This window comes from Saprolegnia diclina (assembly GCF_000281045.1).
Source record: "Saprolegnia diclina VS20 unplaced genomic scaffold supercont1.9, whole genome shotgun sequence".
Taxonomy (NCBI): domain Eukaryota; phylum Oomycota; class Saprolegniomycetes; order Saprolegniales; family Saprolegniaceae; genus Saprolegnia; species Saprolegnia diclina.
The window spans coordinates 207,676-235,568 of record NW_008246076.1 but is presented as its reverse complement, the minus strand read 5'-3'; the positions used below and the strand labels follow the sequence as shown (position 1 = coordinate 235,568).

At 57.3% G+C, this 27,893-nt stretch overlaps 13 protein-coding genes and 1 non-coding gene across 15 annotated transcripts; 8 read left to right on the top strand and 6 right to left on the bottom strand.

Annotated features, from left to right (window-relative positions):
• Positions 1 to 469: 469 nt before the first annotated feature.
• Positions 470 to 1,129, top strand: SDRG_03778 (hypothetical protein; the record flags this gene model as incomplete). The annotated part of the gene is made up of 1 exon (XM_008609421.1): positions 470 to 1,129. The coding sequence occupies one exon, from the start codon at positions 470 to 472 to the stop codon at positions 1,127 to 1,129; it is 660 nt and encodes a 219-aa protein (XP_008607643.1).
• A 30-nt stretch (positions 1,130 to 1,159) lies between these two features.
• On the bottom strand, positions 1,160 to 2,977 carry SDRG_03777 (hypothetical protein; the record flags this gene model as incomplete). The annotated part of the gene is made up of 11 exons (XM_008609420.1): positions 1,160 to 1,211; positions 1,270 to 1,361; positions 1,420 to 1,551; positions 1,596 to 1,661; positions 1,710 to 1,819; positions 1,867 to 2,067; positions 2,140 to 2,212; positions 2,338 to 2,362; positions 2,412 to 2,691; positions 2,738 to 2,903; positions 2,951 to 2,977. 11 exons carry the CDS (start codon positions 2,975 to 2,977, stop codon positions 1,160 to 1,162), a joined length of 1,224 nt encoding a protein of 407 aa, XP_008607642.1.
• A 639-nt stretch (positions 2,978 to 3,616) lies between these two features.
• Positions 3,617 to 4,550, top strand: SDRG_03776 (hypothetical protein). The gene is made up of 2 exons (XM_008609419.1): positions 3,617 to 4,012; positions 4,064 to 4,550. The coding sequence occupies exons 1-2, from the start codon at positions 3,728 to 3,730 to the stop codon at positions 4,475 to 4,477; spliced, it is 699 nt and encodes a 232-aa protein (XP_008607641.1). The 5' UTR covers positions 3,617 to 3,727; the 3' UTR covers positions 4,478 to 4,550.
• Positions 4,551 to 5,897: 1,347 nt separating this feature from the next.
• Positions 5,898 to 6,312, top strand: SDRG_03775 (hypothetical protein; the record flags this gene model as incomplete). The annotated part of the gene is made up of 3 exons (XM_008609418.1): positions 5,898 to 5,984; positions 6,029 to 6,121; positions 6,169 to 6,312. 3 exons carry the CDS (start codon positions 5,898 to 5,900, stop codon positions 6,310 to 6,312), a joined length of 324 nt encoding a protein of 107 aa, XP_008607640.1.
• On the bottom strand, positions 6,245 to 7,811 carry SDRG_03774 (hypothetical protein). The gene is made up of 4 exons (XM_008609417.1): positions 7,099 to 7,811; positions 6,908 to 7,051; positions 6,700 to 6,863; positions 6,245 to 6,653 (listed from the first exon to the last, which is right to left on the bottom strand). Exons 1-4 carry the CDS (start codon positions 7,775 to 7,777, stop codon positions 6,357 to 6,359), a joined length of 1,284 nt encoding a protein of 427 aa, XP_008607639.1. The 5' UTR covers positions 7,778 to 7,811; the 3' UTR covers positions 6,245 to 6,356.
• A 1,369-nt stretch (positions 7,812 to 9,180) lies between these two features.
• Positions 9,181 to 11,215, top strand: SDRG_03773 (hypothetical protein). Its single transcript, XM_008609416.1, has 8 exons — positions 9,181 to 9,692; positions 9,737 to 9,780; positions 9,825 to 9,997; positions 10,043 to 10,230; positions 10,278 to 10,378; positions 10,424 to 10,553; positions 10,601 to 10,820; positions 10,870 to 11,215. Exons 1-8 carry the CDS (start codon positions 9,210 to 9,212, stop codon positions 11,166 to 11,168), a joined length of 1,638 nt encoding a protein of 545 aa, XP_008607638.1. The 5' UTR covers positions 9,181 to 9,209; the 3' UTR covers positions 11,169 to 11,215.
• A 1,494-nt stretch (positions 11,216 to 12,709) lies between these two features.
• On the top strand, positions 12,710 to 14,093 carry SDRG_03772 (hypothetical protein). The gene has a single exon (XM_008609415.1). It carries the CDS (start codon positions 12,764 to 12,766, stop codon positions 14,000 to 14,002), a length of 1,239 nt encoding a protein of 412 aa, XP_008607637.1. The 5' UTR covers positions 12,710 to 12,763; the 3' UTR covers positions 14,003 to 14,093.
• A 1,608-nt stretch (positions 14,094 to 15,701) lies between these two features.
• Positions 15,702 to 16,349, top strand: SDRG_03771 (hypothetical protein). The gene is made up of 2 exons (XM_008609414.1): positions 15,702 to 16,124; positions 16,178 to 16,349. Exons 1-2 carry the CDS (start codon positions 15,705 to 15,707, stop codon positions 16,319 to 16,321), a joined length of 564 nt encoding a protein of 187 aa, XP_008607636.1. The 5' UTR covers positions 15,702 to 15,704; the 3' UTR covers positions 16,322 to 16,349.
• Positions 16,350 to 16,688: 339 nt separating this feature from the next.
• SDRG_03770 (hypothetical protein) lies at positions 16,689 to 17,294 on the bottom strand (the record flags this gene model as incomplete). The annotated part of the gene is made up of 3 exons (XM_008609413.1): positions 16,689 to 16,706; positions 16,766 to 16,902; positions 16,955 to 17,294. 3 exons carry the CDS (start codon positions 17,292 to 17,294, stop codon positions 16,689 to 16,691), a joined length of 495 nt encoding a protein of 164 aa, XP_008607635.1.
• A 137-nt stretch (positions 17,295 to 17,431) lies between these two features.
• SDRG_03769 (hypothetical protein) lies at positions 17,432 to 19,489 on the bottom strand. The gene is made up of 9 exons (XM_008609412.1): positions 19,162 to 19,489; positions 19,011 to 19,117; positions 18,777 to 18,963; positions 18,620 to 18,733; positions 18,394 to 18,567; positions 18,210 to 18,344; positions 18,101 to 18,165; positions 17,712 to 18,047; positions 17,432 to 17,663 (listed from the first exon to the last, which is right to left on the bottom strand). Exons 1-9 carry the CDS (start codon positions 19,438 to 19,440, stop codon positions 17,621 to 17,623), a joined length of 1,440 nt encoding a protein of 479 aa, XP_008607634.1. The 5' UTR covers positions 19,441 to 19,489; the 3' UTR covers positions 17,432 to 17,620.
• An 877-nt stretch (positions 19,490 to 20,366) lies between these two features.
• On the bottom strand, positions 20,367 to 20,439 carry SDRG_03768. The gene has a single exon. It is a non-coding gene; the product is annotated as a tRNA-Val (tRNA).
• A 225-nt stretch (positions 20,440 to 20,664) lies between these two features.
• Positions 20,665 to 21,497, top strand: SDRG_03767 (hypothetical protein). The gene is made up of 3 exons (XM_008609411.1): positions 20,665 to 20,916; positions 20,970 to 21,159; positions 21,206 to 21,497. Exons 1-3 carry the CDS (start codon positions 20,708 to 20,710, stop codon positions 21,431 to 21,433), a joined length of 627 nt encoding a protein of 208 aa, XP_008607633.1. The 5' UTR covers positions 20,665 to 20,707; the 3' UTR covers positions 21,434 to 21,497.
• A 166-nt stretch (positions 21,498 to 21,663) lies between these two features.
• Positions 21,664 to 24,972, bottom strand: SDRG_03766 (hypothetical protein). Its single transcript, XM_008609410.1, has 17 exons — positions 24,635 to 24,972; positions 24,532 to 24,590; positions 24,321 to 24,487; positions 24,126 to 24,275; positions 23,890 to 24,057; positions 23,812 to 23,847; positions 23,700 to 23,765; positions 23,508 to 23,652; positions 23,290 to 23,463; positions 23,074 to 23,245; positions 22,899 to 23,030; positions 22,757 to 22,854; positions 22,581 to 22,708; positions 22,346 to 22,536; positions 22,239 to 22,304; positions 22,070 to 22,187; positions 21,664 to 22,013 (listed from the first exon to the last, which is right to left on the bottom strand). The coding sequence occupies exons 1-17, from the start codon at positions 24,799 to 24,801 to the stop codon at positions 21,852 to 21,854; spliced, it is 2,199 nt and encodes a 732-aa protein (XP_008607632.1). The 5' UTR covers positions 24,802 to 24,972; the 3' UTR covers positions 21,664 to 21,851.
• A 748-nt stretch (positions 24,973 to 25,720) lies between these two features.
• On the top strand, positions 25,721 to 27,381 carry SDRG_03765. Of its 2 annotated transcripts, XM_008609409.1 has the most exons (3): positions 25,721 to 25,860; positions 26,308 to 26,830; positions 26,882 to 27,381. In XM_008609409.1, exons 1-3 carry the CDS (start codon positions 25,774 to 25,776, stop codon positions 27,334 to 27,336), a joined length of 1,065 nt encoding a protein of 354 aa, XP_008607631.1. In that variant the 5' UTR covers positions 25,721 to 25,773; the 3' UTR covers positions 27,337 to 27,381. The 2 variants fall into 2 exon arrangements, with proteins under 2 accessions (XP_008607631.1, XP_008607630.1); XM_008609408.1 differs by having other exon boundaries at positions 25,721 to 26,830.
• The last annotated feature ends 512 nt before the right edge of the window (positions 27,382 to 27,893 follow it).

The following is a 27,893-nucleotide window of genomic DNA, read 5'->3' as shown; positions in this document are numbered from 1 at the left end:
AGGCTCGCTCGCACAACGTCCACGTCACCGAGGGCGTCGTCGCGGAGCGCATAAAAGGCGCGGCCAAAGAGGACCGAGACGCCGCCGCCGAGGACGAGCCCGACGCTTGCACTCATACAAATTGAAATGTGGCGACGAAGACGGCCTTTCTCGAATGCGCCAATCAGCCGCGAGCAAAAATATCGAAGCAACCAATGGGAATGCAGCGGCACGACCAACGTTCTCGACCGGCCGTTGGGGTCGCAACCTGGCACCACCAACAACTCGTCGGCATGATCATGAAGGAAGACGCGTCGTTGATTGTTGATGGGACATGCACGATCCTCTGTTTGTGCTGGTCGAGTTTTGCTGCACCGGACTCGATACCCAATGGAATAAGAAATATGTTTAAAACATGTATTTTTCTTTGGGATCCCACGGTTCGTCAACACTCGCGCCATGCATTTTCAAATTTCAACATCCCAACGACATGCGACCGAGCGCACTGGTCACGACCCTTCCGCTTCTCTACTTGGGCGGCCATTGTGTCTACTTGGGCCACGTGGCCTATGCCAAACGCGCGCAGCTTGTCCGCCTAAGCGACGCGCTGCAGACCGTTGCTTCGATCGAGGCATTGCCGCTCCAGCCCGAGACACCGGGCCGAGTGGCGTACGACGTGCAGTTCTCGGGCCGTGTCGCCAAGCGCAGCGAGAGTGATGCCAGCCGAGCCGACGAGCTGGTCATCGTCACAGCAAGTGGTCATCGCATCCTCGTGACGGACCCGGACCTCCTCCGTTGCAACTGCGACCAGGCTAAGACGACGAACGAGGAGAGTACGGCCCCCATTCCTGGGCACCAGACGGTCGAAGCCGCGATTGCTCAGAGCGCTTTGGTGTCGTGCGTGTGGCTGCTCGAGTCCGTGCCCCTGTGTGACGCAGCGGGTGAGAAGACGCTTGGATGGGCGATGGTAGCGTCGAACGACCCGGCGCTAGTGCCCCCTCGGCACTTTCTCCACTATGGGGACCTCGCGACGCTGCGTCATAGGTGGCTTCAAAATGGCGACACGCTGCAAACGGTTGGGGCGGCACTGGTGCTGTACGGTCTTGTGTTTGTCGGCTGTAGTCTCTGCCACTTTTCGAGCCGTCGATAAGACGCATCGTCGCGAAGGAATACGATACATTTATTTGGCGTGGCGTTCGTAGTCCAAATAACTTTCGTAGTCGGTCAAGACACTACGTTAGCCAAAAAACGACATTAACACCACCACGTTTCGTAAGTAGTCCATCGTACCGCACAAATGTGTGGCCGTACAGACTCGACAGAATGTCGTCGAGAGTGATGTGCAGCGGGTGCTTGGGTTGGAGCATGTCAAAGAGCTCGCTCTGCCGATTGACATGTCAGACTATACCATTTGGAAATGCAACCAAATGCAACTCATACCCGAAGCACACGCGTGTCGAGGGCCGACCCCATAGCAGCCATCACCTTGGTTGCAATGCCTTGCAGAAAAAATTCGACGACAGCACCGTCAAGGTAGCCAACGTCGTGGAGGTCAAGGACGCGCCAGTACATCTACGAGCACCCCGTCTCATGACAGATCCAGATATATGGTCTACCTGCAGCGCGCCTTTGGACACACCGTCTTGGATGCGCAAATTGAGATCCAAAAACGATTTATAATCCTGTAAAAACACTGTTTGGACACATTCCAGTGTTTGCAGCGGACGCACCAGCTCGCCGTCGTACGTGCGGACGACCTCAAAGACGCGGTCGACAAACTGACGCGTGAGCTCGTGTGTCGGGCGAGACGAGTCGTTGGGCACAAACGCCTTTTTTCTTCCTATTTCATTCATGTTCAAATTTCGTGATATAAGATCTCATTTGTACCATAATTGAGGAATTCTGTTTTTGAGAGCAGCCCGTTCTTGTCCGTGTCCAGCTGCATGTACTGGCGGTGGAGCTTTGTCGCTGCCTCGAGCGTCAGCGGGTTGGCCCCATATTCGTTCGAGCTGTGATACTCGACCGTCTGCAAGTTGACCAGTGCGTGGCAGTAGGGATGAGCCCGCGCCCGCTCAATCACAACTTTTCCTACAAGTCCGTGAGGCCATCGCCACAAGACAATATGACAATCTAAAGAATATATACGATACGCAAATGTACCTGTGAGGTGCGGCACCAACGCGAGCCAGAGCATGCGCGCGACAATGAGCACGAAATACGACCGAAAAGTCTCCTATTTGCCCGTAAAATCGTGAGAATATGCCAGTCACGACATTTGCATGCCTCGAGAGGCGTGCGCCAGGGCACGCTTGCTGCCCAGTCTGTGACTAGATCGACAATATTGTTTTCCAACAAGACCCCTTTGCCCGACGTGTCGTAGGCACTACGTCCAACCTTTGGTTGATACATTGAAACATGCAAAGTCACAGTACGAGAGAAGGGCGTGGGCACGGAGCGCCAGCGAGCTCGCGCGCACCACGTTCACCCACGCGAGACCATTGAGTCGCCCGAAGGCGTCGTGTGGAAACTGCAGAAAGACGCTCGCGGTGGCATACGCTTCGATCCCCGGCTGCCGCAACGCCATCGCAACCGACCGGAACTGGTCATAGTTGAGCCGCGGGATCGCGAGCCACTGCTTCATGAGCTGGACTTCTTCAAACGACGGCGGCGGTACGAAGCGCTCGTCCTGCTCCATGCGATCTTCCATGGCCTCTAGGAACAGCCCAAATGTGCATGCCGCAATGCATTCGTCTTGCACCTTCTTGGTCTTGCGTCCATTGATTGAGCTTGGCCTCGACCGGCATGTGCGAGGCCGTCTCGTGGACGAGGTACGTGAGTTGCTCGAGCTGCGGCCAGCTCAGGCTCTGGCTGAGCAGATGGGCCTTGTAGGAATCAAACACATTCGCGTAGCCAGAGCGGGGCGTCTAGCAGCTGTGGGTGAGTGCTGTAATTATCGAGCCAAGATGGTCACCGCCAAGAGAAGCGGCGTCGTCGCCATGCAAGAAGTAGCTAAAGATATCGAGCACGGAATATCTGTTGGCGTCCGCAGCCAGCTTCAAAACTCGGTTTCATAATCGCTGGTTCGAACGAGTAGCTATCAATCTCCGACAGTCGTTCTATATTTTACGATCTTCGAAGCTCGTGAGTAGCCAACCGTGGCGTGCGCAAGGTATGATTGCCCTGCGTGCCCCTTGCCGCAGGTGCGCGACCGTTGGACGACGGCCGGTCTTGCCACGAGCTCTCGACTTCGATGCGCACATCCTGTTAGCGACGCATCCTTTGATTTCCGCATCTCGATAATGGTTACGAAGGCCTGTCTGTTGCCAAGGTTGATGGTTGCCAAAGTCGCAGGTTGAGTCGCTGCGAGATGCCAGCGCCAGCATGGTTGCTGTGGGCCTGGCCGGCGACGCATCCATTTGAGTTTTGATGGGTACCCCCCGGCCCATGCGATCACTTTTACCTTGTTTGAACCATGCAAACAAAGGGACCGGGCCATCATAAATGAGGGGGTGAGCCCTTTTTTCGAGGCACATGGCGCGGCGTCACACCACTTGCTTGTGCTGGCAGTGAATTGATCTCGGGATTTGTATGGTCGACCCAACTTGAAGTTGGCGCAGCACCGCTTCAACCTTTGACTCGGAGCCAATGGCAGACGCGCCGCATCTCTCGACTGGCCTCAGCCGAGCGTTGGTCACATCGAGACGTGAAGCGCTCACACGGCAGATTTCGTTTGCGAATCAACAGCAGCATGAGCCACAGCGGGCACGGCGAGTGGGGCCACTTTGTCGCTCTCACGCCGACGCGCGACAGCTACCTCGAGGCGCGCGGTGACCTCAAGGAGCGGCTTCTCACGCGGTCTCCGCTGCCATCGCCGGTATTGCGCCCGCTCCGCCTCTCGCGCAAGACGGGCTGTCTCTACAACCTCAGCGCGCTCGACGACCAAGCTGGGCTGCCAGCCTCCAAGCCCACAGCCAAGATGACGCTCCACGCGGCCATCTACCCGAGCATGCTGTGCCCGCGCAGCGAACCTCGGGTACGACGCCCAACGCGATGGCAACTGCAACCTGGCACTCATTTCGATTAGGAGGTGCAACGCGTCCCATCGATGGCCAGACAAGGTCCGCCAATGGCCGCCAAGACGGGCATCCTCGTGCTACCCGCCACATCCTGGTGGGCATCAACGACGGAGGTGCGCGTCGTTCTGGAAGGCGGCCGCGTCGCGTGGGTACCTGTGACACCCCGCTTCGAACCCATCGCAGCCGCGCGCACACAGAGCTTGGTGCTCACGCCGCGCACGGTCGTCTGTCGCATGCGAGATGCAAGCCTCCAGCTGACGTCGGAACATGGCGCGACCGTCCTCTTCCGCTGCCCAAGCCCAGCAGCCTGCAAGGCGTGGGTCGCTGCACTGACGCGTGCGATTGTGAACGCGTCGCGGATACCGCACGACCCGATCGCGTCGGCGCCCATTCGCATCCTCCCGAGCATGCGCAGCCGGTAGTCGTAGCGGCTCTAACTTATGTATTACATGGTCGTGTCGGCGTTGCAACTGGTCTCATCGACCCCATTAGCAGCCGCAGCAACCTTCAAGAATGGAGAGAGCGACGTAGCGTGGGTGGAAGAACTGGAAGAAGGGCGACCGGCTGCGAACAGAGCACGCCTCTCCTCAGAAACACCCAGAGGTGGCTCACAGCATTCATTGACACGTTCCGGCCCTCGCTGGGATGGATGGCAGGCGCATGTCGCGTCCGGCCGCGGCTGCCGACCGTACACTCGTCCAGACGTTGACGCTCTCGGCAGTTCTTGAACCCGGTGCAAGGAGCCTTCTTTTAGGATCGTTGGTGCCAGTACCTGGCTTAGGTCGCGCCACATCGCAATCTAGAATCTGAAATTTGGAACTTGAATCGGGACCAGATGCTAAAGGGATGTGGCCAGCCACATCTCTAGTGTAAACGTCCGAGGCGAGAGAATGGCAAACGCTATAGGTCTGTAGTCCTCGTGCGCGAGAGCTTGGTCATCACAGTGTAGTGCATCGCCTGTTCACCTTGCCTGTCGCGACTCAGCTTTCGGGTCCGCCTTCATGGCACCATCACTCTTGCGCAATTACGTGGCAGCACGAGAGCGCATTTAGAAAAGAAACTTGGTGAGCGACGGTCCTTCCTTGGCATTGGGGGGCTGGCACAACTAGCACAACTATAGTACGATATAGCTAGTAGGTGTACCATCACACGTAGTGCCGCCGAATGGGCTGCGGGAGTCGTAGCCAACACGTCGCTCGAGCAGGCTGTCGCTGCAGTAGCACAACACGCACACACTGCACCCCACTCGCGGTTGCTGACGACCTTTATCACTGCTGCATTTGACAGAGCGCCTAGTGTCTTTTCCGATGCTTTCTCCAGCGTCGAAACCAGCCTTTGATGACAAGACGACCATCCACACCAAACCTTCACATCGCAACCGTCGCTACTTGTTCGGCGAGCTTCGTCAAGCGCCATGCTGCCGCCTCGCATGGCACTGCGCGGCTCCGGCACTTTGCTTTGTCAGCACTAGTAAACTTATTCTCGGTAAACAACCAGACAACCTGCCTTCCTGGCTGCGTCGTTGCACGCAGAAGGCTATAGCGTTCCCAAACGATTGCGCAATCGCTCCAACTTCAACTAGACCACTTTATTGCCGACTAGAAGTCGACCGGTCGGATACCAGGCGCTGCATCGAGGGACAGCAATGGAATTTGACGCAACTCTCCTAATAGAAGCATCTGTGCTTGCGCAAGGTCGAATTCTGACCCGCTTGCGCTGCTGTCGTCTGCGGATGGAGCAGAAGTGGTTCGGCAATCAACTGATTGATCCGGATAATTTGGTGGAAGATACCGGCAGTTGCCAGAACCGCTTTTGCCTTTGCAGCCCCACGTAGCAGTCACCATGGTCACCTCGGGTCCCGTCCGCGTGCTCACGGAGCGCATCATGAGCCGCGGCTTCGAGCCGACCGTCCACCGCATGATGGAGCGGGTACGCGCTCGGCGATGGCAGCGAGGCCTCATGCGAACGCATAGGTCAAGGCGACGGTGCGTCGGCAGCCGGGCCTCATCTCGGTCGAGACCATGAGCGACATGGACGACCACCACAAGTACATCGTCATGTCTGAGGTACGCTGCGATGACATCTTGGCTGTGCACTGAGGCCACGGCTGTAGTGGCGGAGCCGTCGTGACTACGAGGCGTGGGAGAAGAGCGAGGACTTTAAGCAGTGCACGGCCAAGATCCACGAGCTCCTCGACATGCCGGGCAAGAAGACGCGCGTCTTTGAGCGCCCGAAAGACGATGTCTTTCTCTTGTAATCGGTCTATGTTAACATGCATCCAGTATACGATACTACTGCAGCTCACGCCGTCTCGTCCTGCTTGGCTTCCTTGGGCTTGAGGAACGCCTTGATGCGATCGACGGTCTTCTGCACCGTCTCGGCAAATGAGTGCGTCTTGCACGACGACTCGCCGGCCTCGCCACGCAGCTGCTCTTCCTTGGCGAACTCTTCCATGAGCTCCTTCTGACGCGCCGACAACGTGTCCGGGATGTGCACGTTCATCGTCACGAGCTGCGACCCGCGGCGCGACGAGTTGAGCTCCTTGATGCCCTTGCCGCGCATCTTGAGCGTCGTGCCCGACTGTGTCCCCTTGGGAATCTGCGCCATGTCCATACATAAGAGGTCTCGACCGGCGATGGCCTACCGTCATTTCGACCTGGCCCGTCAGCGTCGGCACGACGATCGAGCTGCCAAGAATGGCCTGCGCAACCGAGATGGGGACTTCGCAGTGCACGTCTGTCTTGCTGCGCTTGAAGAACGGGTCGCCTGCGACCGAGATCGACACGTAGAGATGCCCCGACGGCCCGCCTACGCGCGCGTGTGAGGTTCACAGCGTCATATAATCGACGCACCCTTGCTGCCGGCTTCGCCCTGGTGCGCGAGGCGGAGGTTCATGCCATTGTCGACGCCTTCCGGGATCTTGACTTCGACCGTGCGCGCCTTCTTGACCTTGCCACGGCCGCGGCAGCTCGTGCACGGCGTCTCAATGATAAAGCCTACTCGGTATATAAGACACTGTGTCCACGCATCGAGTGGTGCTTACCTTCGCCCCGGCACCGACGGCAGGGCTGCTCGACGGCAAAGAAGCCTTGCTGGAGGATCTCGACACCGGAGCCGCCGCAGCTCTTGCACTTGCGCTTGCTCGTGCCGGGCTTGGCGCCGCTGCCGTCGCACGGGTCGCAGGTCACGTCCGTGTTGAGGTTCAGGTCGCGCGTCGTGCCATTGACCGCCTCCATGAACGAGACGTGGACGTTGACTTGGACGTCCGCGCCACGCTGCGGCTGCGGACGACCGCTGCGGCGACCGCCAGCCTGGTGGCCAAACATGGACGCAAAGATGTCTTCAAAGCCGCCGCCGTGGAAGCCGTCGCCGCCACCGGCGTTCGGGTCGACGCCCGCATGGCCAAACGTATCGTACTTTTGGCGCTTGTCGTCGTCGCCCAGCACCTCCCAGGCCTCGGTGGCCTCGGCGAACTTTTTGGCCGCGTTCGGGTCGTCCTTGTTCGTGTCCGGGTGGAACTTCTTGGCGAGCTCGTAGTACTTTTTCTTGATGTCGTTCTTGGACGCGCCGGCGCCGACGCCGAGGACCTCGTAAAAGTCGCGCTTCGCCAGCGGCGTCGAGCTGTGAAAGTGCATCGACGGCAGCAGGTGCATCGGCGGCAGTCCGTGCTTCAGGCCCAGCAGGCGCGGGGCGGCGCGACGCGCAGCGGCAGGCAGCATCATCTCCTCCTCGTCCTTGGCTTCACACGAATCAAATGATGACCACGGATTGGGTGGAACCGTGGTCGCACTTTACTGAGCAATAGGTGGGGTACCTCAAACTTAATTTGGGGTACCACCAAATCTATCCAACAAATGCAAGGACCCTGCACATTAATCACAGCGCAGCGAGGTGTGCGTCCTTAGAATTGGAGCGGCGCTATGAGTTCCATGCCACGTCTATTGAGACTAGTGCAGCTAATACGCTCGTGGGTCAAGCACGTCATAGTCGCGAGAGGGGTCCCCGGACGGGGGCCCGAAACTGCAGCCTGAATCTTCTAGAATTGCCAGATCTTCGACAGCCATCGTTAGCCGGCGGGACAACGGTATTTTCGCATCAAATTTACGGCAACTAAAACGCGAGCTTAGCGCCAAGGCTGCGAAGATGACCCAGTGCAATGCTGTACATGGTAGCAAGGAACTTGTCCCAGGTGCGAAGAAGTGCGTCTCTCACCGTTCGAGACGTCCAACCCGGTACTAGTACATCCGATGGACCTCACAGTAGAAAGTCCCATTTGCCCACGATCGCAGCTCAGCGCAGTCGCTCCTTGCTACTGTCATTGCATTAGCATTGCTACTCTGATGGCATGCGCAGAAGGTTAAACATCCCATACTGGATCCTGTTGCACAAGCTTCTTCCACGCCGCACCACCAACCACGGCGGCTCGTCGATCTATGGCAGCGATAGTATCGCTCCTCCTTTGTTGCTTGCCGTACAGAAGAGACTTTGTACATGTTTCCACCTGTGCTGGCCATCGATCTCTCCGGTTGTATGCGGTGCATCCGGATACGTGCGGCCATACGTGGCAGCCGGAGCTGCGAGAACGCGCTTTTCGTAGGTTTCCCGCGCGCTTTCCAAAACGCTTGCAAGTGAACCAGCAAGATGACATTGCGTTTAACCCAGTGCATCAGAGCGATGCAGAGCGGTCTCGATCTGGTCGTCGTCTTCCGCACAAATTTAAATAAATAACTAAGCTCTTAGAAAGCAAAATCTTGTGCGTTAGGTCCATATTAGTACTTCGTACGTAGCTCCAGCAGCACTCGCGCAACAACATAACAACCTAGCTAACTAGTGGCCAACTAGTTGTTGCCAACTAGAGGCGTGTAGCAAGTCCCTTATGGCTAACGTAGCAGTCGAGGGGCGGTTCCTCGCGTAGCAGCCTGCAGCTGGCAGTGAGAGTCGCTGGACACCAAGACGTGGTTCGCCTCGAATGGATATGGTGGGTCGGTCGCCCCCGAAGCAAGCACAACGGGCGTCTGTCGCTCGAGTCGACGACTTCTCGCATCCACATCTCGTGGCGCGGTGGGTGTCATCCGGATCATATCCGGTCGTAAAGCCGGGTCCGTTTCGGCCCCAGTTTGTATTGGGCGGCAGCAAGCAGGAGGCAGCAGCAGCATGAGCACGGACGAGGACGCGCCCTGCCGCGTCTGCGGCAAGACCGACGACGAAGAGTTCCTCGTGCTCTGCGATGGCTGCGACGCGCCCTTCCACACCTTTTGCCATCATGGCTGCGTCTGCTGCCAGGAAAAGCCGCGCAACAACTTCAACAAGAAATTCGCTGTCCCTGACGGCGACTGGTTCTGCAAGTTCTGCGCCGGCCACATCCCTGCGCCGAAGGGCAAGCCGCTCTCACGCATCTTTGCATGGGGCGACAACGAAGACGGCCAGCTCGGCCTCGGCGACCGCGACTTGCTCCTGCAGGCGACGCCGACGCTGGTCACGAGCCTCGCCGGCATCTCGGTGCGCGACGTGGCCTGCGGCGAGAACTTTACGGTCGTGCTCGCAAACGAAGGCGACGCGTACTCGGTGGGCACGGGCGTCAGCGGCCAGCTCGGCCACAACGATGTGGTCCACGAAAAGCTCGTCGACTTTCGCAAGGTACACGCAGGCTACGATCCTCCATCGCTCTTATGCATCATTAGATTGAAGTGCTCGAAGACGAGAAGCGTCCCGCCGTCGAGGGCCGGTGAGATACTGCCAAACGCACGACGACCACTCATTTTGGTCTAGCCTCGAGATGGTCCAGTGCGGCAAGGACTTTGCCCTCGTCGTCACCAAGCACGGCCACGTGTACTCGTGGGGCAATGGCGAGCTCGGGCAGCTCGGCCACCAAGAAAACAAGAACAAGAAGCTCCCCAAGAAGATCTCGGCGCTCCGCGAGAAGGAGATCCCGGCCGTCTTGGGTGCGCTTCGTTGATCTCTCATTGCCTCGTCTAACAAGCTGGTAGCGCGCTGCGGTACGGACTTTGTCGTCATGACGTCAGGCGTCGCGAAAGAAGACGACTACTTTCATCGGGAGCTGCCCGGTGTCTTCATGTCGATGGGCGGCAACGCCAACGGCCAGCTCGCCGACGGCTCGGGCAAGAACCAGTGGGTGCCGCAGTACCTCAACCCCAAGGGGCCCGCAACGACCGAGGTACTTGGCTTCATGCTGCAATGTCTTATGCAGGCGCGCGGTTGTAGAAGCAACCGTGGACGCCCGAGATCCCGACGACCTTCAACTTGGGCCGCGACATTGCGCAGCTCTCGCTCGGCAATGCCCACGGCGCTGTCGTCCTGAAACAGTACGTTCGCGGCTAATTGAGCCCACGACCAGCGACGCGATGTAGCACACCGGGTCTTTGGACGTGGGGCTTTGGCGAGTACGGGCAGCTGGGCCACGCCAAGCCTCCGCCGCCGCAGGGCCAGTCGCGCTTCTTCCGCCAGCAGTTCCGCGTGCCCCGCCCGTTTGGCGTCGAGGTACCTGTGCGACCTCGCTTCAACCGATGTCATATCGACTGGCGCAGGCGCTGCTGACGACGTCGATCGCGCTCGTGGCGTGCGGCGGCAACCACACGCTCCTCGTGACGAGCGACCAGCGCGTCCTGGGCATGGGCAACAACGAATACGGCCAGCTCGGTACCGACGACATAGATGACAACAGCGAGAACGAGAAGCTGCGTATTCTGTCGCTGCCGACCGAGATCCCGGCGCTCGCGGGCCAGGCGTGGACGAGCGTTGTCTGCGGTACACCCTCGTCGACTATCAATGTATCAACTTGACCGCGGAACGTTAGGCGAGAACCACTCGATGGCGCTCAACGCGGCCGGCGACGTTTTTACGTGGGGCAAGAACGACCGCGGCCAGCTCGGGCGCGGCAAGACGTCCGAGAAGGACGCAACACCCGCCAAGGTGCCCAAGCTCCCGACGATCAAGAAGCTCTTTGGTGGCTGGAACCATGCATTTGCGCTCGAATTTGCGGCTTCAATTCCCGAAAAGCCCGAGCGGGTGACGCCCACCGCGCGCGGCCGCGGTGCCAAAGCCAAGGGCGGCGCTGGGTCCAAGGCCCCCGCCACCAAACGGGCCAAGAAGTAGACGAGGACTATATACACTCTTGTTAACTTGCTTTTGGTCGTCTCGCATTCTTCTGCTCAAAGCGTGCATGTTGGATGACTCGTGAGCATGCGTTGGTCGTTGATAGAAGACGAAGAAGAAGCCTGCGTCGCTCGACGCGTTGTCAGTAGAGTGGGATCGCCCAGCGTCGCCTCGGACGCTGCGTGCCCTTGTGTCCTTACGTTGAGGTTCAAGCGCCTGGGATAGAAAGACGCCATGTCCATGCGCTCGAATCTGGTATGCGAGACAGACGCGCGTTGAGTTTCAAATTTGTGCGCGCGTTGAGACTCGCAGTAATATTGGTTTGGACCATAGACAAGTTGTGCAAAATGCGGTGCCATGGACATGACACGATCTGGCGACCGGAACGACCGATCTTCAAGCATTAGTTGCAATCTCGTCGGTTGACTAGTCGCCATCTGGGGGAAGAACCAGACGTCACGTGACTACAAAATAAAGAAGCTTGGCAACTTCAAGCACGAATCGAACGACTCGCGTCGAGGTAGTTGCGAGCGCCATGGCGTACGACCGTCTCTGCTTGCTACGTTTGCATCGACTTCTGAACAGGTATCTGAACATGGAAGATCGACTGAAAATGTGAAATCTGAAATCGAGAGATCTGAAAATCTGAAAATGTGCTGTGGTGCGTGTCGCGGTGCGCCAAAATTCAGCGCCCTTTTCCACCAATCGGAGACGCGTGTCGCGGCATAGCGGCATGTGATTGGTTGAAAAGTTTCACCGCCGTGGCCTGGTTTGAGGCCAATTCGGATGTTGAAGTGTCTTTGCAGCAACCATAAGAACGCTCGATGTCGCGCAACCAGCGTTGTCATACAGTGTATTTGACTAGCATCGAGTACACTGTGTCGCCTTGTCGCAGGGTTCCCGTAGAAGCAGCGCTGTGGATCGCGCTCAAAGCCTCCTCGTTGTGTAATTACCTCGTATACTACATGGTACACGAGTAGAGGCTGGCAAATCAGCCCGTACATGTCGTCGTTGCCGAGCGTTCATGCCCTCCAGTGTATACGCCTTCAGCCTCTACTTTGTATTTTGTAATGTTATGGCAAGCTCCGTTCCGCCTTCTTCTGACCGCGCGCAGAGACAATCGCTCTTGATCTTTGTACTATTTTGCGCGCGCGACGAGGGGTCGAGGTATCTAGCTACAGCCGCCTACAGCACCTGCACGCGCCGCCGGGTGGTCTCGAGTCTTCTTGAACTTGCAAATCAAATCGTGGGTATACCTACGTAGAGCCAAAGAATCGAGCACTTATCCTCCCATACTGAACCGTTTGAGAGGTTGAATGGGACTGCACTCGGTGGTCCTTGTCGATGCTAGTAGCAAGCAGAAGACAGTGTATACGAGATATTGTATATCAGCAGAAAAAGCGCGCGGGTTCGCTCGGTTTTCTAATATTTGCAAAGGTTGCACACGGCGGCGCGTCCTAATTAGGACAGCGATTAGGGCTGCGCGGGGATTGGCTATAATTTTCGGTTGACGGACCTGCCCGTCGCTTCATTTCGGAATTTTCGAAACCTCGACCACGAGTGCCACCGTGACGTTCCACGCCCGCTCCATCTTCATGGGCTGCACGCCTTCCAGCACCTCGACGACCTCTATTGACTCGGCCACCATGTCCAGCTCGGCGCATCCCGACGTGTATGAGCCGACGCGGCCACGGCGCGCGTCGCGCTCGCCCTTGAGCTGCAATCCGAACCACCTGCCCGTGTCGGACGACCCGGACCTCCAGCAGTTTTACAACGCGCTGCGCGTGCGCGACCACACGCCGCATGTCTCTGTGATCCCGACGTCCCATGCCAGCGTGAAGCGCCCGATGTCGCATGTGCCCAAGAAGCACCGCGACGTCATGAGCATCTTTGGCGAACAAGGCATGGTGCTCGACGCCGCCACGCCCAGCAACAGTTTGCACTCGACGCCGACAAGCAGCTCATCGGCGCTACACTCGCCGTCGCTCATGCACGGTGACATGCTCGACTCGTCCCGCGACACGATTGAAGCACGCTTGAACCTTGTCTATGGCGCCGCGTCCCTCAAGGGCCAGCGCGCGGTCAACGAAGACCGCCACATCGCCGCGACCGAGACAATCAACGACAGACCCGTCGGGTTCTTTGGTGTCTTTGACGGCCATGGCGGGACCAAGGTCTCCGAGTACTTGGCCGAGAACCTCTACAAGACGTTCTTTACCCACTTGACGCAGCGGCCACAGTCGACGCTCGCATCACAGCTCGAAGAAGCCATGCTCTTCACGGACAATGCCATCTACGAAGCCAACGTCGAGCACGGCTCGACTGCCATCTGCCTTGCAGTCAAAGACGACGTGCTTGCTGTCGCGTCGCTTGGCGACTCGCAGGCCATTCTGTGCACGAACGACGGCCACGCGCTCGACCTCTGCCTCTCGCACCGACCGACCGAAGCGTCCGAGATTGCACGCATCGTAGCAGCCAAGGGCACGGTCGTCAACGGACGCATCTTTGGCGTCCTCGGCGTCTCGCGCGCGTTTGGTGACAACGACTTCAAGACGTCCCGCGGGACGTTCGCGGCCAAGTTCAACGGCGACCTTGTCGGCGGCGTGCCCCACGTCATTCAGCGTCATCTCTCGCCAGCCGACGAGTTTATCGTGCTCGGCTGTGACGGCCTCTTTGACGTCATGACGCCGGACGAGCTCGTCGCGTACGTCCGCCCGCGTCTCTCGCTGCAAGGCGTCCAAAAGACGTGCGAAGATTTGCTCCAGCACGCGCTTCGCCTCGGCTCGACCGACAACGTGTCGGCCATTATTGTCAAATTGCACCACGTGGCCTAGTCTGTAGCGTTGCCGTTGGTTATGTAATATTATTTATCACTCGTTTCACAAACAAGCTTCGTTAGAGGACGAGCTTGTCGGTCGAGTCGCGCCTCGACCGCGAGCAGTGGCAAAGCGTCGTGGGTTGCAGCATCGGCGGCGATGAGTAATGGGTGGGTTGCATGGGACAACCACGAAATGTACAGTGCACCGCGTGATTAGGACTTGTCCTAATTCAACAACTCCATATCGAGCAATCGACCTGCACAGTACTAGTATGTGAGCATGTGATCAGCAGGCCGCCGCAACTGCGAGCTGAGTGTACTCACAGCACCAGCCTCTACGTCTCTTCCGGTACGAGCGCGTCGTCCTTGTCATGCAGCTGAAGGGCGGCGTGATGTCGCATCGCATCCGACTGCTCAAGCCGCTTTTGTTCCAACAGCAGCATCTTTTACTATTTAGAGTACGCTGGGAGTACTACCGCTGGGAAGGGATGCGCCCGATTGTGGTAGTAAGATGCTGTCTGGTACAACGATGTGGGCGAGATGTGGGCGAGATGTGGCGACGATCATCGAGGTCCGCCTTGATGTGGCTGGATCGATTTTTCCCACCTGATGCGTAGAATTGTAGAATTGTTGAACCGACCAGATTGTCAGGTGGGAGTTGGAATCTGAGTTGGAAGGACTGCGCTGTCCACCAACGAGGTGGCTTTGTCCTCCGTGATGCAATGCCGTCGACGGACTCCATATGGTTCTAGCCTCGGAATCTACATGTGCCAGGCTGGAGAAGAAAATGGACGGCTGGGACGCTCCTACATGTCGGACAGTACAGTGTACTCGACGCTCGCGATCTCTCGGACGATTACCGTAGTAGTTCGACACGAAATCTCAGCTTCAAGGTTTCAGGGTCGACCCTTCTTCGTTGATTCCTTCCAGCCAACTACAATGTACTAGCGCCAAGAATAATGAAGGTATGCATCGCGTCTCGAGAATCGCTTCGTTTTCTAGTGATCGTCGCTCGTTGCTGTGTTGGACCGAGGCATTCGTACCTTGATGACGCAGACCCCGAGCGATGCCAGCAGCGCGCCACGTCATTGGATTACGTGGCGTCGCGAGAGACAGCTCGAACTTCGTACGATACTTCAAGCTGTCCTGCACCGTCTTGTGCATCAAAACGTTTGAGGGTGCACACATAGCATTTGTAAATGCAATGTACCGTGGTGGCATCGAGGGTCCTTGTGACCTTCGAGGTGTGTGGCATCCGCGGTTCGACCGTCGCTCGCCAAAGCCTTTTGCACGGGCCGCGGCACGGGGTGTCTCATAGCGTACAAGGTGCGTTCGGCAAGCATCCGCCTCGATCTTGTTGAGTAGCTCGGTGCACCTAGCTCTTTGACTCGCTGCACGCCGTCACTCGATGCCCCCCAGAGCTTTGCGAGTTTCACACCATTTCAAAAGTCCGACCTTGCCCCACACAGAATTTACTGTGGGCACCAAGCGCCAAGCGCTTTGCAAATAATCCATCTACCGTCTCGAAGGCTGCCGGTATCCACGATACCGTTGCATATAACGTACTTGTCGACCTCTCGGAAAAGTCGAGCAGCGCCCATGTTCGGCACCACGCAAATCGATCTCTTTCTTACACTATTGTTTGCATATTCTCCATATACTATTTCAGAAAAGCGTTTCGGATCCGGATACGAAGCGAGCGTCACGCACTTTCCAAAATGACCGAGTGGCAGCACGTGACCTTTGACGACGTTGCGCCGACGCCGTGGAAGAATGGCGGCGGCGAGACGCGGCAGCTCGTGGCGTGGCCGCAAGGCGCCGACGACTGGACCCTCCGTGTCTCGATCGCGGACGTGACGCAGGACGGGCCGTTCTCGTCCTTTGACGGGATCCGCCGGTGGTTTACGGTCCTCTCGGGCGACGGCGTCCGCCTGTTTGAGGACATGGACATTTGCGTCGGCGACAAGCTCTACGAATTTGATGGCGCGCTTGCCCCGGCGTGCTCGCTTCTCGGCAGCGCCGTCCGTGACTTCAATGTCATGTATCGCGAAGCCGACGGCGGGAGCATGGTCGTGACCAACGCCAAAGCGACGCACAGCCTCTACGCGATGGGTGCTCGGTTCCTCGGTCTCTTCACGGTCCGATTCGACTTGCTTTTGCTTTGTGTTGGACGCTAACTGATTGTGATTAGGTCGATGGCGGCGAGCTCATGATCAACGGCCTCGAGAGCGTGCGCGTGTCGCCCATGACGCTCGTGTGGGCGCAAGATACGTCGGCAGAGCTGGTCTTTTCCAGTCACGGGCCCGGCGCTGCGTTCTGGTTGCACCTTGAATAACAAAACATAATCTTTCTGAAGCGGAAGGTAGAGAGCTACTGCGAGCTAGATTGGTGATGGTTGGCCATGGCGTGGTGTCTCGGTGACGAGAGTCTCATGGAGTCTGGAGTCGTCCAAAGCTGGCTCGACGTGCAAAGAAAAGTTGAGGAAGATCGGTCGCAGCTGCCACCCAAGACGCCATACCCTTGCCATATCCAAGCTGCTGAAGATCTGCGTTTCTCTATCCCGTCGTAGCGCTTTCGTGTATCGGAGCCCAGTGATCGGAGCCAAAAGAGAGGCTACGAAAACGCTGCTCAATATTAGAAGCGGCGGTGAATGGAATTGGCCAAGGTGTAGTAGTGATGTAGGACATAAAATTGAGGGATACTTAGAAGAGAGAACAAATCTAGTTTTGACGAAGATTGCGCTGCCATTCGTTGGGGTTGTACGGCGCAGGGCCAGGACCAGGGGCTGGACCAGGCTGCGGACCCGGCTGTGGACCCGGCTGCGGACCTGGTTGAGGGCCAGGCTGCGGACCCGGCTGCGGACCTGGTTGAGGACCCGGTTGAGGGCCAGGCTGCGGCCCAGGGCCAGGCTGAGGGCTGTACGGACCAGGACCCGGTTGTGGGCCGGGGTTAGGGCCTGGAGCAGGACCGGGATTGGGGCCTGGAGCGGGACCGGGGTTCGGGCCTGGAGCAGGGCCGGGAATGGGGCCTGGCGCGGGACCAGGATTGGGTCCAGGCTGCGGGCATGGTGTTCTCTTGCCCCAGCCGCCGCCACCGCCGTTGTTCCAGCCACCGCCGTTGTTCCAGCCGCCGCCGTTGTTCCAGCCACCGCCACCGCCATTCCACTTGCCGCCGCCGTTGATTTGCCAGCCGCCGCCCGAGTTCCAGCCGCCGCCGCCGTCGGGTTTCTTGAACGTCATGGCATCCGCCGGCGCCTCTTGCGCAGCGAGTGCAAGCGTAAAGATACTGGAGAGGTAGATGGCCACCATGAAGCAAATTGGAAAATGAGTTGACTCGGGCTCGAGGAAGCCTTCGTCGAGCTGGCTGGATCTACAGGTTCGGAAACAGGATCTAGGGGTAGGGTTCACGACCCGCTCGAATTTCCAAATGTATCACAAACCACCGACGCTGCTAATCATATGTCGAAGCTATTATCCAGAGTCTTTCCTCTCCCGCGTCTCCGACTATGACAAGCGGCGACTCGTACTTTCAACGACTGAGCATCGACTCGATCTCCCAACGCTTGCAAGAGGCATCTTGTTGGGCTTTAGGGTTACGCGAGTTGCAGAAAGTATCAAGTTGATAGTCCAATCGATCACGCGTCTTCCTCGGCCTGGAGCTCCTTGGCCATGCGTTTCCTACACACCTCGGTATCGTACGTAGTTGGCGAGTTCAAACCCATGTACCGCATGGTTTTTTCCATCTTCTCCTCGACCGACGGACCCGTCTTGCGCTGCAGCAGTGGAATGTGCTTGAGCCCTTTGCCTGCCGGCGGCAGCGACGGCCAGACGCTGCCAAACGGAAGGAGGTCGTCCGACGACGCCGCTGGCACCTTGGCGTCCACTTGGTCGGGGCTCAAATGCTTGAGCCGCTTTTGGACCTCCAGGAGCGCGTGGGGTCGCGATACGTTGAGCGACTTGATCGTCTCGAGCTCGTTCTTGAGCATCGCCGTGCGAAGACTCGCGGCTTCCCACTGCTCTTCAATGTCGCAGTAGACACGGTTGAGCACGCCCGGCGTAAACCTAATGTGTAAAAGTAACAACACCATTATCCTATGTGGACAATAGTGTCGTACGTCATGTGCATCTGGTCGTATTTGCAGTCGTGCAACACCAGCGGGAGCTCCGAGGCCATTTCGTACTACGTACGATTGGGTCCATGTGCCTCCACCACGCAATCTCTACCTGGGGCTTGCGGGGCGTAGCCTCAATGTCAAGGAGCGTCGTCACGATCGACGGCGCTTCGAGCCCGCGGCCGACGAGAAACAACACGGCTGCCATGCAGCGGACTTGATGCCACAAGAAGGCCTTGCCATGGATCTATCCAAAACCGAATCCAACAACCATTGGATAGAGTTCAATCGGATACCTCGAGGTAGCACAGCTGGTAGTATTCATCTCCGCTGGCGTCGACGGGCTCGGCTTCGTGAATCTTGAACGACGAGATCGAGCGTTTGAACGCTAGGACGTTTGGGTCCATGCGGCAAAAGTTGCGGTGGTCCATGTCGACGCCTTGGAGAAGCGCCGCTGCCTCCCGCATGCGCTAGCATCATAGCATGCTCCACTGCGCATCGCACAAAATGAGGAATCGATACCGTCAAGTCCATCCGGCGTCGATGGAAAAAGTACTTGTATACGCGGCCGATGCAGTCAAAGCGCGCACTCCACTCGGCCCGCGGCGCCGGCGCCCAGCCATAGATGCGAATGTCCTATGCAATCCATAGAGATATGCATGCTGATAGCCAAACGTACGGCCGGCAGCGCCGAGTTGAGCGAGACTGGGTAGTCGAGCTCGGTGAGCGTCTTGATGGTACCGTCCGGGAGCTGGATGCGGAAGGGCTCGTTTGGGAGAATGTCGTCGATGTTCTTGTCGTCGAGAAGCACTGCGTCCGTGGGCACATTCGAGCGCACGATGAGCCCGACGACTTGCCCGAGGGCGCTACGCTCGGCGGTTTGGCGATGGGAAGGCGGGTGGGTGCGGACTACCTGACGCCGGCATCAGTGCGGCCGCAGCGCGAGTAGCCGCACTTGTTGAAGTCTTCAATGAGCCGCGCGCGGTGCAGCGCATCGATGAGATACCGCTCGATCGTGTGCTAAGCCAAGGATAAGCTCCTGGCAGAGAGACAGCCGGATCGACCTCCATGTGGTCTTGGCGGGCAAACCCGGCGTACTTTTCGCCTGCGTACGAGAACTTGAGCGCAATGTGGCGGGTGCGGAAGCGGCTGAAGTCAAAGGGCTTGGGCGGCTTTTGGTTGTACGCCAGCTTCTTCTGCTTCTTGGTCTGCGGCTCGCCGCTGCGCACGGCCCGCGCCACCGTGTCGACCGCGTGCGCGAGGTTGTCGGGCGACTCGCGCAGCTTGCGCACCACCTGGAGCAGCTCGTCCTTGGTGAACTGGTCGTACGGCACCGGTGTCATGCTCTGCGTCGTCGTCCAGTGTCCAGTTGTGCGTGCACCTTGAAGCGCGACAACCATTGGTCATCCGGATAACGATGGCATGGGCTAAACGCACGCCTCTTTAGCCGCTGGCAGAGACAAAGCGCGCAGGTTGCTTTGTCGATGTGTACACAGCTTTAGTTTGATCGCGGTCGTCGGTCGAGTAAAAATATTTGCGGCGTCCGCGACCTTGCGTCGGCGAGGTCAGACCGAGAACTGGAATTCTACTCAAGTATGAGCCGGGAATAGTCATCGTCGCGTCCTCCTTGTTGATAAATCCAAGAATGCAACGGTATACTATACGTCGGTTAGTTATTGTGTAGTACTATTCAGGTGCTAGTCTTGCATGACGTCGAGCAGATGAGCCGATGAGCCGAGGAGCGTGCAAAGGCGAAGACGCGCCCCAGGAGAGCGTTCGCGCTAGGGCCCTCAAGCTCTCGGGTTGCCATCAACCAAGGGCAATTTTTATTTCTCTTGCATCACTGAAAATTGTCGAGACGCAGGGACCTTATTCGAGCTTGGGTGAGGTGCTTCGAGATGAATGGCCCCTGGTACCAATTTCGCCATACTGCCGACTTTCCACTGCCCAGCCCATGGACGATTGCCGTCAAAGCGGCGCGTGTCGCTCAAATGCACTTGCACCACAGCCTCGTTCAAAACCCAGGGCAGATGGCTCTACGTCGCCTTCTCCGGCTCCTCGGTCAACACGAGTGGCCGCGCCAGCACCTTGTCCCGCGGATCGCGCTCCTGCCTCCGCCGGCCGAGATCAAGATCATCACCAGCGCCTACACAACGAAGAAAGTCCGACAATTTTATTTAGCGTAGATTGACGTATCTATTTTAATAGACGACCCACTTCAACAACAACCAATTTCGCCATACTTGTCACCAACAAAAATGCAAAACAATATCAACTACCGGGTTTGAACCGGTGACCTTCTCGGTGTAAACGAGACGTGATAACCACTACACCAAGCTGATGTCTTCTCTTCACACAGAAATTTAAGCATATAGTGGCATTTACAAAAGTAGGAAGCAACAACAGCAAGGGATCTATCCCGTACGGGTCATTAAAGACGCCATCTGAGCCACGGTAGGTCTACGGTATCGTTATCCTGCTTCAGTGTCATCGGCAGGAGAGACGCGACCTGGTGAACGGTGTTATCTAAATGTTTTAAACGCGTGTTTTAAACACACAGAGTGACACCCAATTAAACGCCAACGGGACTGGCAGCCAAGATCGGTGGGCATGGCCACAGCAACGTACGAAGCCGGCGCGGGCGCCGTGACGGTCGCCATCGACGGAGACCATGACGCATGGCTGGCCGCTGGCCGATACGGCGCCGTTGACGGTGCCACGCGATGGCTCTCGCTCGAAGAAAGCGTGTACCTTGCAGCGCTCGGGCGCATCGCGTTTGCCTCGATGGCGCTGCCCACTGCCTACGCGAGCTTTGCCGCGTACGAACGACGAGCCCTCCATGGACCTTACGAGCGCTCATACGTATGCGTAGGCGTGATGCGGCCTTTCCGGCGCGCTACGCCGTGTACCACCACTACCGGTCGCAAGGATGGATTGTGCAGTCGGGCCTGGCCTACGGGACGCTCTTTGCGCTCTACAGCGCGTCGCCGGACGACGTGCATTCCGAGTACCTCGTGTACTTGGATCCGGCCAACAAACCGCTGTCGTGGCCGAGCATGCAGGTATCGCTATCAACGTGAGCAGAGGTAGGACGCCGCCTCTCTCTAGGTGCTCACACGGCTCAGCGAAGACGTCAAGAAGACCATTTTGCTCTGCCAGCTCCACGACCCATCCAGCGCACCAACGAACGCGCTTCTCATTACGACACCCGTCGTGACGCTGGCGCTGTCGGAGGTCATGTTTCGGTACTGGCCCGCGCTCGCGTCGGCCGAGACAACGCCGACGACGTACGCAATGCGCCCGGCGACAACAATTCCGAAGCGCAAACGTCGCTAGCACTTTGTTTTCCTAACGTTATCTAATTCCACACGCTTCAAATGGTCTACGTGGCGCAGACCGCACTTGTCGACTCGGCAATCGACTTGGTGGCAGCATTCACCGAAGCGGTGGAGTACCCAGCCGCGAGTAGGAGTACCACGCAAACCTGCGTTCACGTTGCGGCGTATCCAGATTTGGTAACAGGTTACAGATTTGGTAGCAGATTTGGTAGCACATTTGGTAGCAGATTTGGTAGCAGATTTGGTTTCCAGATGTCGTATTCCGATTACATAGCCATCAAAGAACTAAAGCACCAGCTTCAAGACGCAACACCATGCGTCGGCAGTGGTCCTTCTCGGCAAAGTCTCGAGCGATGGTGCAGCAAGAAGGTTTTGATATATGGTCTGCGTCTTGAGCTTAAACAGCAGCTTGGGGGCTACTCGGATGCAACGACGAGGCGTCGGCGCATGCGCGTCTCTTCCTCGGCATTTTCATGGGCCAAGAGCCCAAGCGTAATGGCATCCTTGAATCGCAGTGGCACCCGCTGGAGATACGACGGAAAGTGCGCCAGAGTCTTTTTTGGTTTGCCAATCCGCAGCTATTGTCAATGGTTCACAAGACATCATTTTCAGTGCAATGACTCCAATGCGATACCCGTTCTTGGCGCTGCCGCAAGAGCTGCTCTTCGGTCATCGGTGCGTCCGGGTGGCTCAGCGCTCGAATGTGATCGGCCCACGCTTCGTAAAAGTCGTCGAGCAGCTCGTAGTACAGTCTACATCACCGTCGACATGCATGAGAACAGCATAGAGCGTCCAAGGCCAACTTGAGATTCGCACGCTCTTGGTCGTCCTTGTACGTATCTTCGCGGTCGGCGCGCCGACGGAGGTTCCTACAGGTATATATAGCCTTTTGTACTCGAAACATGACGACTTGTGTCGACGCCACTGCTGCTTGTAGAGCGCACTGCCCAATGCCATGGGGTAGGCCAAATGCACCGGGCTCTTGCCATACGTTGTGAACGGAATGTGCCCGATCGTTGCATGGTCGACGTCGATGTGCCGGTGTCGGCCCTTGACCTTGCCTTGACTAAACGACCCTTCGTAGAGAAACCGAACGTGCGTCTACATCTGGTATACGACAAAGTGTGCAAGTTGAAACAAAGTACCTCTGGATCTGAGGGCAGCGTCTGGTTGTACGCGAGGTCACCACGCCCCGACGGCAGGTCATTGTACCAAAACGCTGTCAATGTACTTCCGTCGTGGCCTTCAAGAACGCCGCGGCCACACTTGGCGCCTGCGTCCACCCTTTCCTCAGTCAAATTTAGTGTCCACCGGGGCCCACCGTCTCGAAACGAGCCGCGATAGACGTCGTTGTACTGGTTGGTCTGCGTGCCAAGCCCGTTCAATACACCGTGCTCAAACACACCTTCTTCGCACAAGCTAGGGGTAGGGTAGGGCTCGGGTTACGTGACGCGACCAAATACCCATTGGGTTCCTTGCGGTACCCCGGGCCGTGTAAAAGCCCTTCGAGGAAGATGCCTTCTTCAACCACACCGGCGGAAGAGACGTAGCGCCCGCGGCCCGTGACCTGACCATTCTCCATCTCGCCGTCGTACCTACTCGCCTCAAATACGCAGCATACATGTGTGTGCGTTGTACGTGGCGCCGTCTGCAAACTTGATGGTCCCCGTACCGTGGGGCACACCGATCTGGAATTGTGTTGGGAGCACGGGCTTGGGGTACGGCTCGGGCTTGGGTCGTAGCTCGTACTTGGACCGGGGGACGTCAAAGTCGCCCGCATACTCGTCGCCGCGGCCATAGACCATGACCCCTACCCCTGTCCTTTTGCGACATGAATTTCGTTTAGTATGATACCGTAGCCGCGTCGGACGTTGTACTCGTAGCTGCCCTTGTAGACGCCATAGTTGGTGTACTCGATGGCCTTGGGGTCATGCTTTGTGCCGTCGACCCAAGTGCCACGGTACATGGCGTCGATCGAGCTAAAGTGGAAATCGTCGTCGGTCGGCAGGTCGTCCGTGACATAGTAATCTATACCAACTAGGTAAAAATGATATATTGATACATTTACATACCGCCAGGACCGTGCTTGATGCGGGAGATGCGCACCATGCGCATGTTGACTTCGAGCGACGGGTCGTCGAATTCTTCGCACGAGACAGACGGTACAGGCCGCGTCTTGGCCAAGCGGAGGTCACCCCAGTCACGTTTGTTGATGGCCTACAGAAGAAACATGTCATATTGTTTTTTGAATCATAGAGTCGCACCATGAGCGCCAGATCTTGGCCGCGCAAACTCCTAAAATCGGCAAACCAGTGGTATTTTTCCTTGTCCTATCCGCAAAAAAGTCGCGACGATCGCAAAGATCGAGTGTCGTACGTTCTCTTTGGCCGCGTCGACAAAGCGGTGCTCAGTCTAGAACGAGTCGAGTGTAGCTGGGATAAGTATGCTACCTACGCCGTCCTTGAGGTAGCTCAGCGTGATCGGTTCGCTCAGAAAGAGCCGCGTCCAGCGTTTGATGCAGTCTTTCGTGGTTTGAATTTGGTTGTCCAAAGTCTTTTGTTGCGAATTGATGGCCCGCGTGACTTGCTGCCGCGTGTCAATCTGCTCGGCTTTCTTTCCGCTCTGCCATTTGTCAGATTGTCATTTTGTACATTTTCAAAAATAAGAAATAACACACAAATGTTTCCTACCACTTCCATGGTACCGACGGTCTCGAGACGGTCGAGGAGGAGGTCCTTCTTCTTCGCCAGCACCGAGAGCTTGAATTTCGCGTCGTTGATTTGGTCATAGTCCATGAGGAGACCGTGGAGAAGCCAATGTCGCAAGTCCATCTCGGTGCACTAGCATATATTGAGGATGCATGTCATTCATTGTCGAACTTGCACCTCTTTTGGGACGTTGGCCACTTTAATCACCGTGTATCCTTCGTAGCGCGGATCCATTGCCTCGTCCAACGGCAGCGGCTCGTCGCTCTCGACGATGTCGTAGCACCACGACTCGGTGGGCGTCGCGGGCATCATTTTGAGCTGCCATTCGCGCGGCCAGAGCACCACTAGACACCGTATGAACACTACTATAGACATTGTGTCCACGTACTGCCAAATGGGTCCCGCGCATAGTACGCATTGCAGTGAAAGAGGCGGTTGACGACCTTTCTACATATATTTGGTCACATGTCGGTGAAGAGTCATTGACGCACAAGCGGAGGTTGGCACGGGTAATGCCGCGGTACGGGTTGGTGGCGACACTTGTATTCTCTGGATCAAAGACACGGAGGCGGATCGAGTCTTCCTTCACCTCTTCCACGATCTTGCCCGTCTTGGTGTCGAGCACCTTGCGGCCTGTCCGCGACTTGGTCGACGCCATCTCACGTCGCTTCGCAAAGATCCACACTCTATGCTTTTGTATGCCGTAACTTTCTGTGTACGGAAAAAGGACTCAATCCACAGCTCCAACGTTCCTGCTTCTAGGACTCGATGGAATCGCGACCCAGAACACTGTGTGCATGAGCCTGGACGCCCTCGTAGCTTGGGGTCGACTCTGGCGCCGTGCATACCGGTATTGCACCTGAATCCATTTCTCATATCTGTCTCATTTTGAAGATGTATTATCGTTTCAGTCAGTATTGCGTGTTGCATGGGACGCGGTGGCGAGGTCGTGGCTCACAAGCCAAGCAACAGTACTCGGTTGTCGCTCTGCATTCTGCATGCGTTAAATTCCTTCTCCCACGCGCTAAACATGGTGAAGACACGGCTTGCTGTCGGTGGCGAGCTGAACCGAACGCGATCTTTCCAGAAGCAAGAGCTTGGATCCACTTCAAGGATCTCGGACGCATAGCAAAGATGTCGACGCACCCTTCTTCAAGGTACTCGGACCTTCTCGCGGTGGGGGTCGGCCACCTGCTTCGACGAAATCTCAGGCTGGCAACGTGCTGACAACCCTCGACAGTGAGACTGATACGAGAAATGCAACATGCCGCCGACTGGGAGAGGAATGTTGATATTGGCTAGAACCACCCAACCTCCGGCAGGTTGGTGGGCGCCTCGCCCTTGATTTCGCATCTGATCGCGGCCATCGTGGGCTCTCTATACAGACTGTATTGTTGTTCACCTCGGAACGGCGTATAGATACGGCGAACGCGAGGCCAATGCCGCCGATCATTTTCGCTGGCGGGGCTGAGGTGGCGTGTTTCTAGATACAGGGGTCGCCCAGCGGGGGCACTCCAGTCAATCAAGTATACTGAAACCAAGATAATGAGTGTATTTTAATACACTGCCTTTTTCTATTTTTGTGTCGCAGCCGCCACTTTGTCATTTCCAGGACCCGCCGACAAGCAACATGGCGACCTACCGCCCATGCACGCTGCGCGTCCATGTACACAAGGCGACGGACTTGGCGGCCGCGGACTTTGCGCTTCTGCGCAAGGCGACGAGCGACCCGTATGTGATTCTCTCGATCGACCGGCAGCGCTTCAAGACGCCGGTGCTCCTCCGCGAGCTCAACCCAGTCTGGGAAGGCTGCGTGTACGACTTTAACATCACCCAAGGCGACTTGTACACCAAGGTGCTCGACATCCAGGTCATGGACGAAGACGATCTCTCAGCCGACGACATTATCGGGACGCTCGCGATCCCGCTCGCGCAGTTTGCCAAGCAGATTGACGGCCTCGACAGCAGCGCCAAGATGCGCTCGTACAACTTGAACGTGCCCGCCGAGTTTGAACGGCAAAAGGTCAACAGCCAGCTGTACCTTTCGATCGAGGTCATTCCTGGCGAGCACATTGTCGATGGCTCGTTCGTGCCCCGCCTCCTCAAGGTCCAGTTGCACCAGGCGATGGACTTGGCGGCCGCCGACTTTGCGCTTCTTCGCAAGGCGACGAGCGACCCGTACGTCATCTTCTCGGTCGAGTCGCAGCGACACAAGAGCCCCATCATCTCGAAAGACCTCAACCCGGTCTGGGACAACTGCTGCTACGAGTTTCATTTGACCCAAGGCGACATGTTTACCAAAGTGCTCGACGTGCAAGTGTACGACCACGACAGCGCGAGCGACGACGACCTCATTGGTACGACCGTGCTCCCGCTCGCGCAATTCGAGCAGCAAAACGAGGCCAAGCGCCGGTCGTTCTCGCTCTCGGTACCCGACGAGTTTCGCAAGCAACGCGTCAACTCGCAGCTCGTGCTCACCATCACGGTCGAGAAGCCCGAGCCGGTCACCGCCGACGAAGAGAAGGAAGCCACGATCCAAAAGATGCAGCTGGAAATCGCGCAGCTCCAAGCGTCGAGCCGCGTCCTGGTGAACAAGCTCGGCCGGCAAATGAGTTTGCCACCGGCAGCATCGTCGCCCAAGGCCGGCCCACCGCCGTCGCCGTCGCGCCAGCCGTCCATCGAGACGGGTACCCTTCCTCGCCTCGAGATTGCTTTCTTATTCGTTACTTCCTGTATAGAGCACGACTCGACGCGTCGGGCGCTAGTCAACGAGCTCCACGGGTTGCTCATGCTGCCAAAGATTGAGAAATTTCACAAGTTCAAGCCCGTGACGCAGGACGCGTATGCGTCCAAGCTCGAAGACGAGATCGAGTCGCTCAAGGAGGAGCTCGCCAAGCAGCAACAGACGCATGCGCTCGCCCACCAGATGAAGGAAGCCGACGAAGACGAGGTGCTTCGGCTCCGCGATGAGATTGCCCTGCACAAGGCGACGCTGGCCGCGACGCAGAAGATGATGCAGGACCAGCTCGTGCGCGAAGAGCTCCAGGCGCAAGAGATGGAGCGGCTCAAGATCTTTACGCGGTCCCTCTCGATCACCGAGGCGCCGCGACCGGCCATGAGCCCCCGCTCCAAGTCGACGAGCGCCATGGTGCACGACGACAAGGCGGCCGACGATGCGTCCATGTGGCTTTAACCGCCATAAGATCCTATTCAACTATACCATTTATTCCATTTCCAATCACAAACTCGAAAAATGTGCGGCCGCCGGTGTCAAAGTCGCAGATCAATGCCGTATTTACATGCATAAAGTCCTGACAGGAGCAAAGAGCCCAGCCTTTCTCTTGGCTACGATTGCGTCGAGCCAGGGCTCTGAGATTTGTTCTGAGCGCAGTGCAAAATCTATAATACCAGATCTTGTTGACGTGAACGACAGCTGGGGTTAGGTTAGTGTCGGAACTGTTAACTCGGGGCACTTCGAGCAGCGCAAAACGTCACACCGTCAACATTCTTCAGTTGCTGTCTCTTCTTCAGTCGTTGAGGCAGCAAACCCGTCGCGACCTGCAGCCCACAACGCAGGAGTCGTCTAGGACCGAGCAGCAACGGTAGCCAAAGATACACCGCAAATTGTCAGCATTGTGTGCACGCATGCCCCGCGTTTGTCATATGGTGTGACGAGTGGCTGTCGATGGCTATTCCTTTCAACAACGTGAGCTCATTTTGACGACGACTATCACGTTGCCATAGAAACAT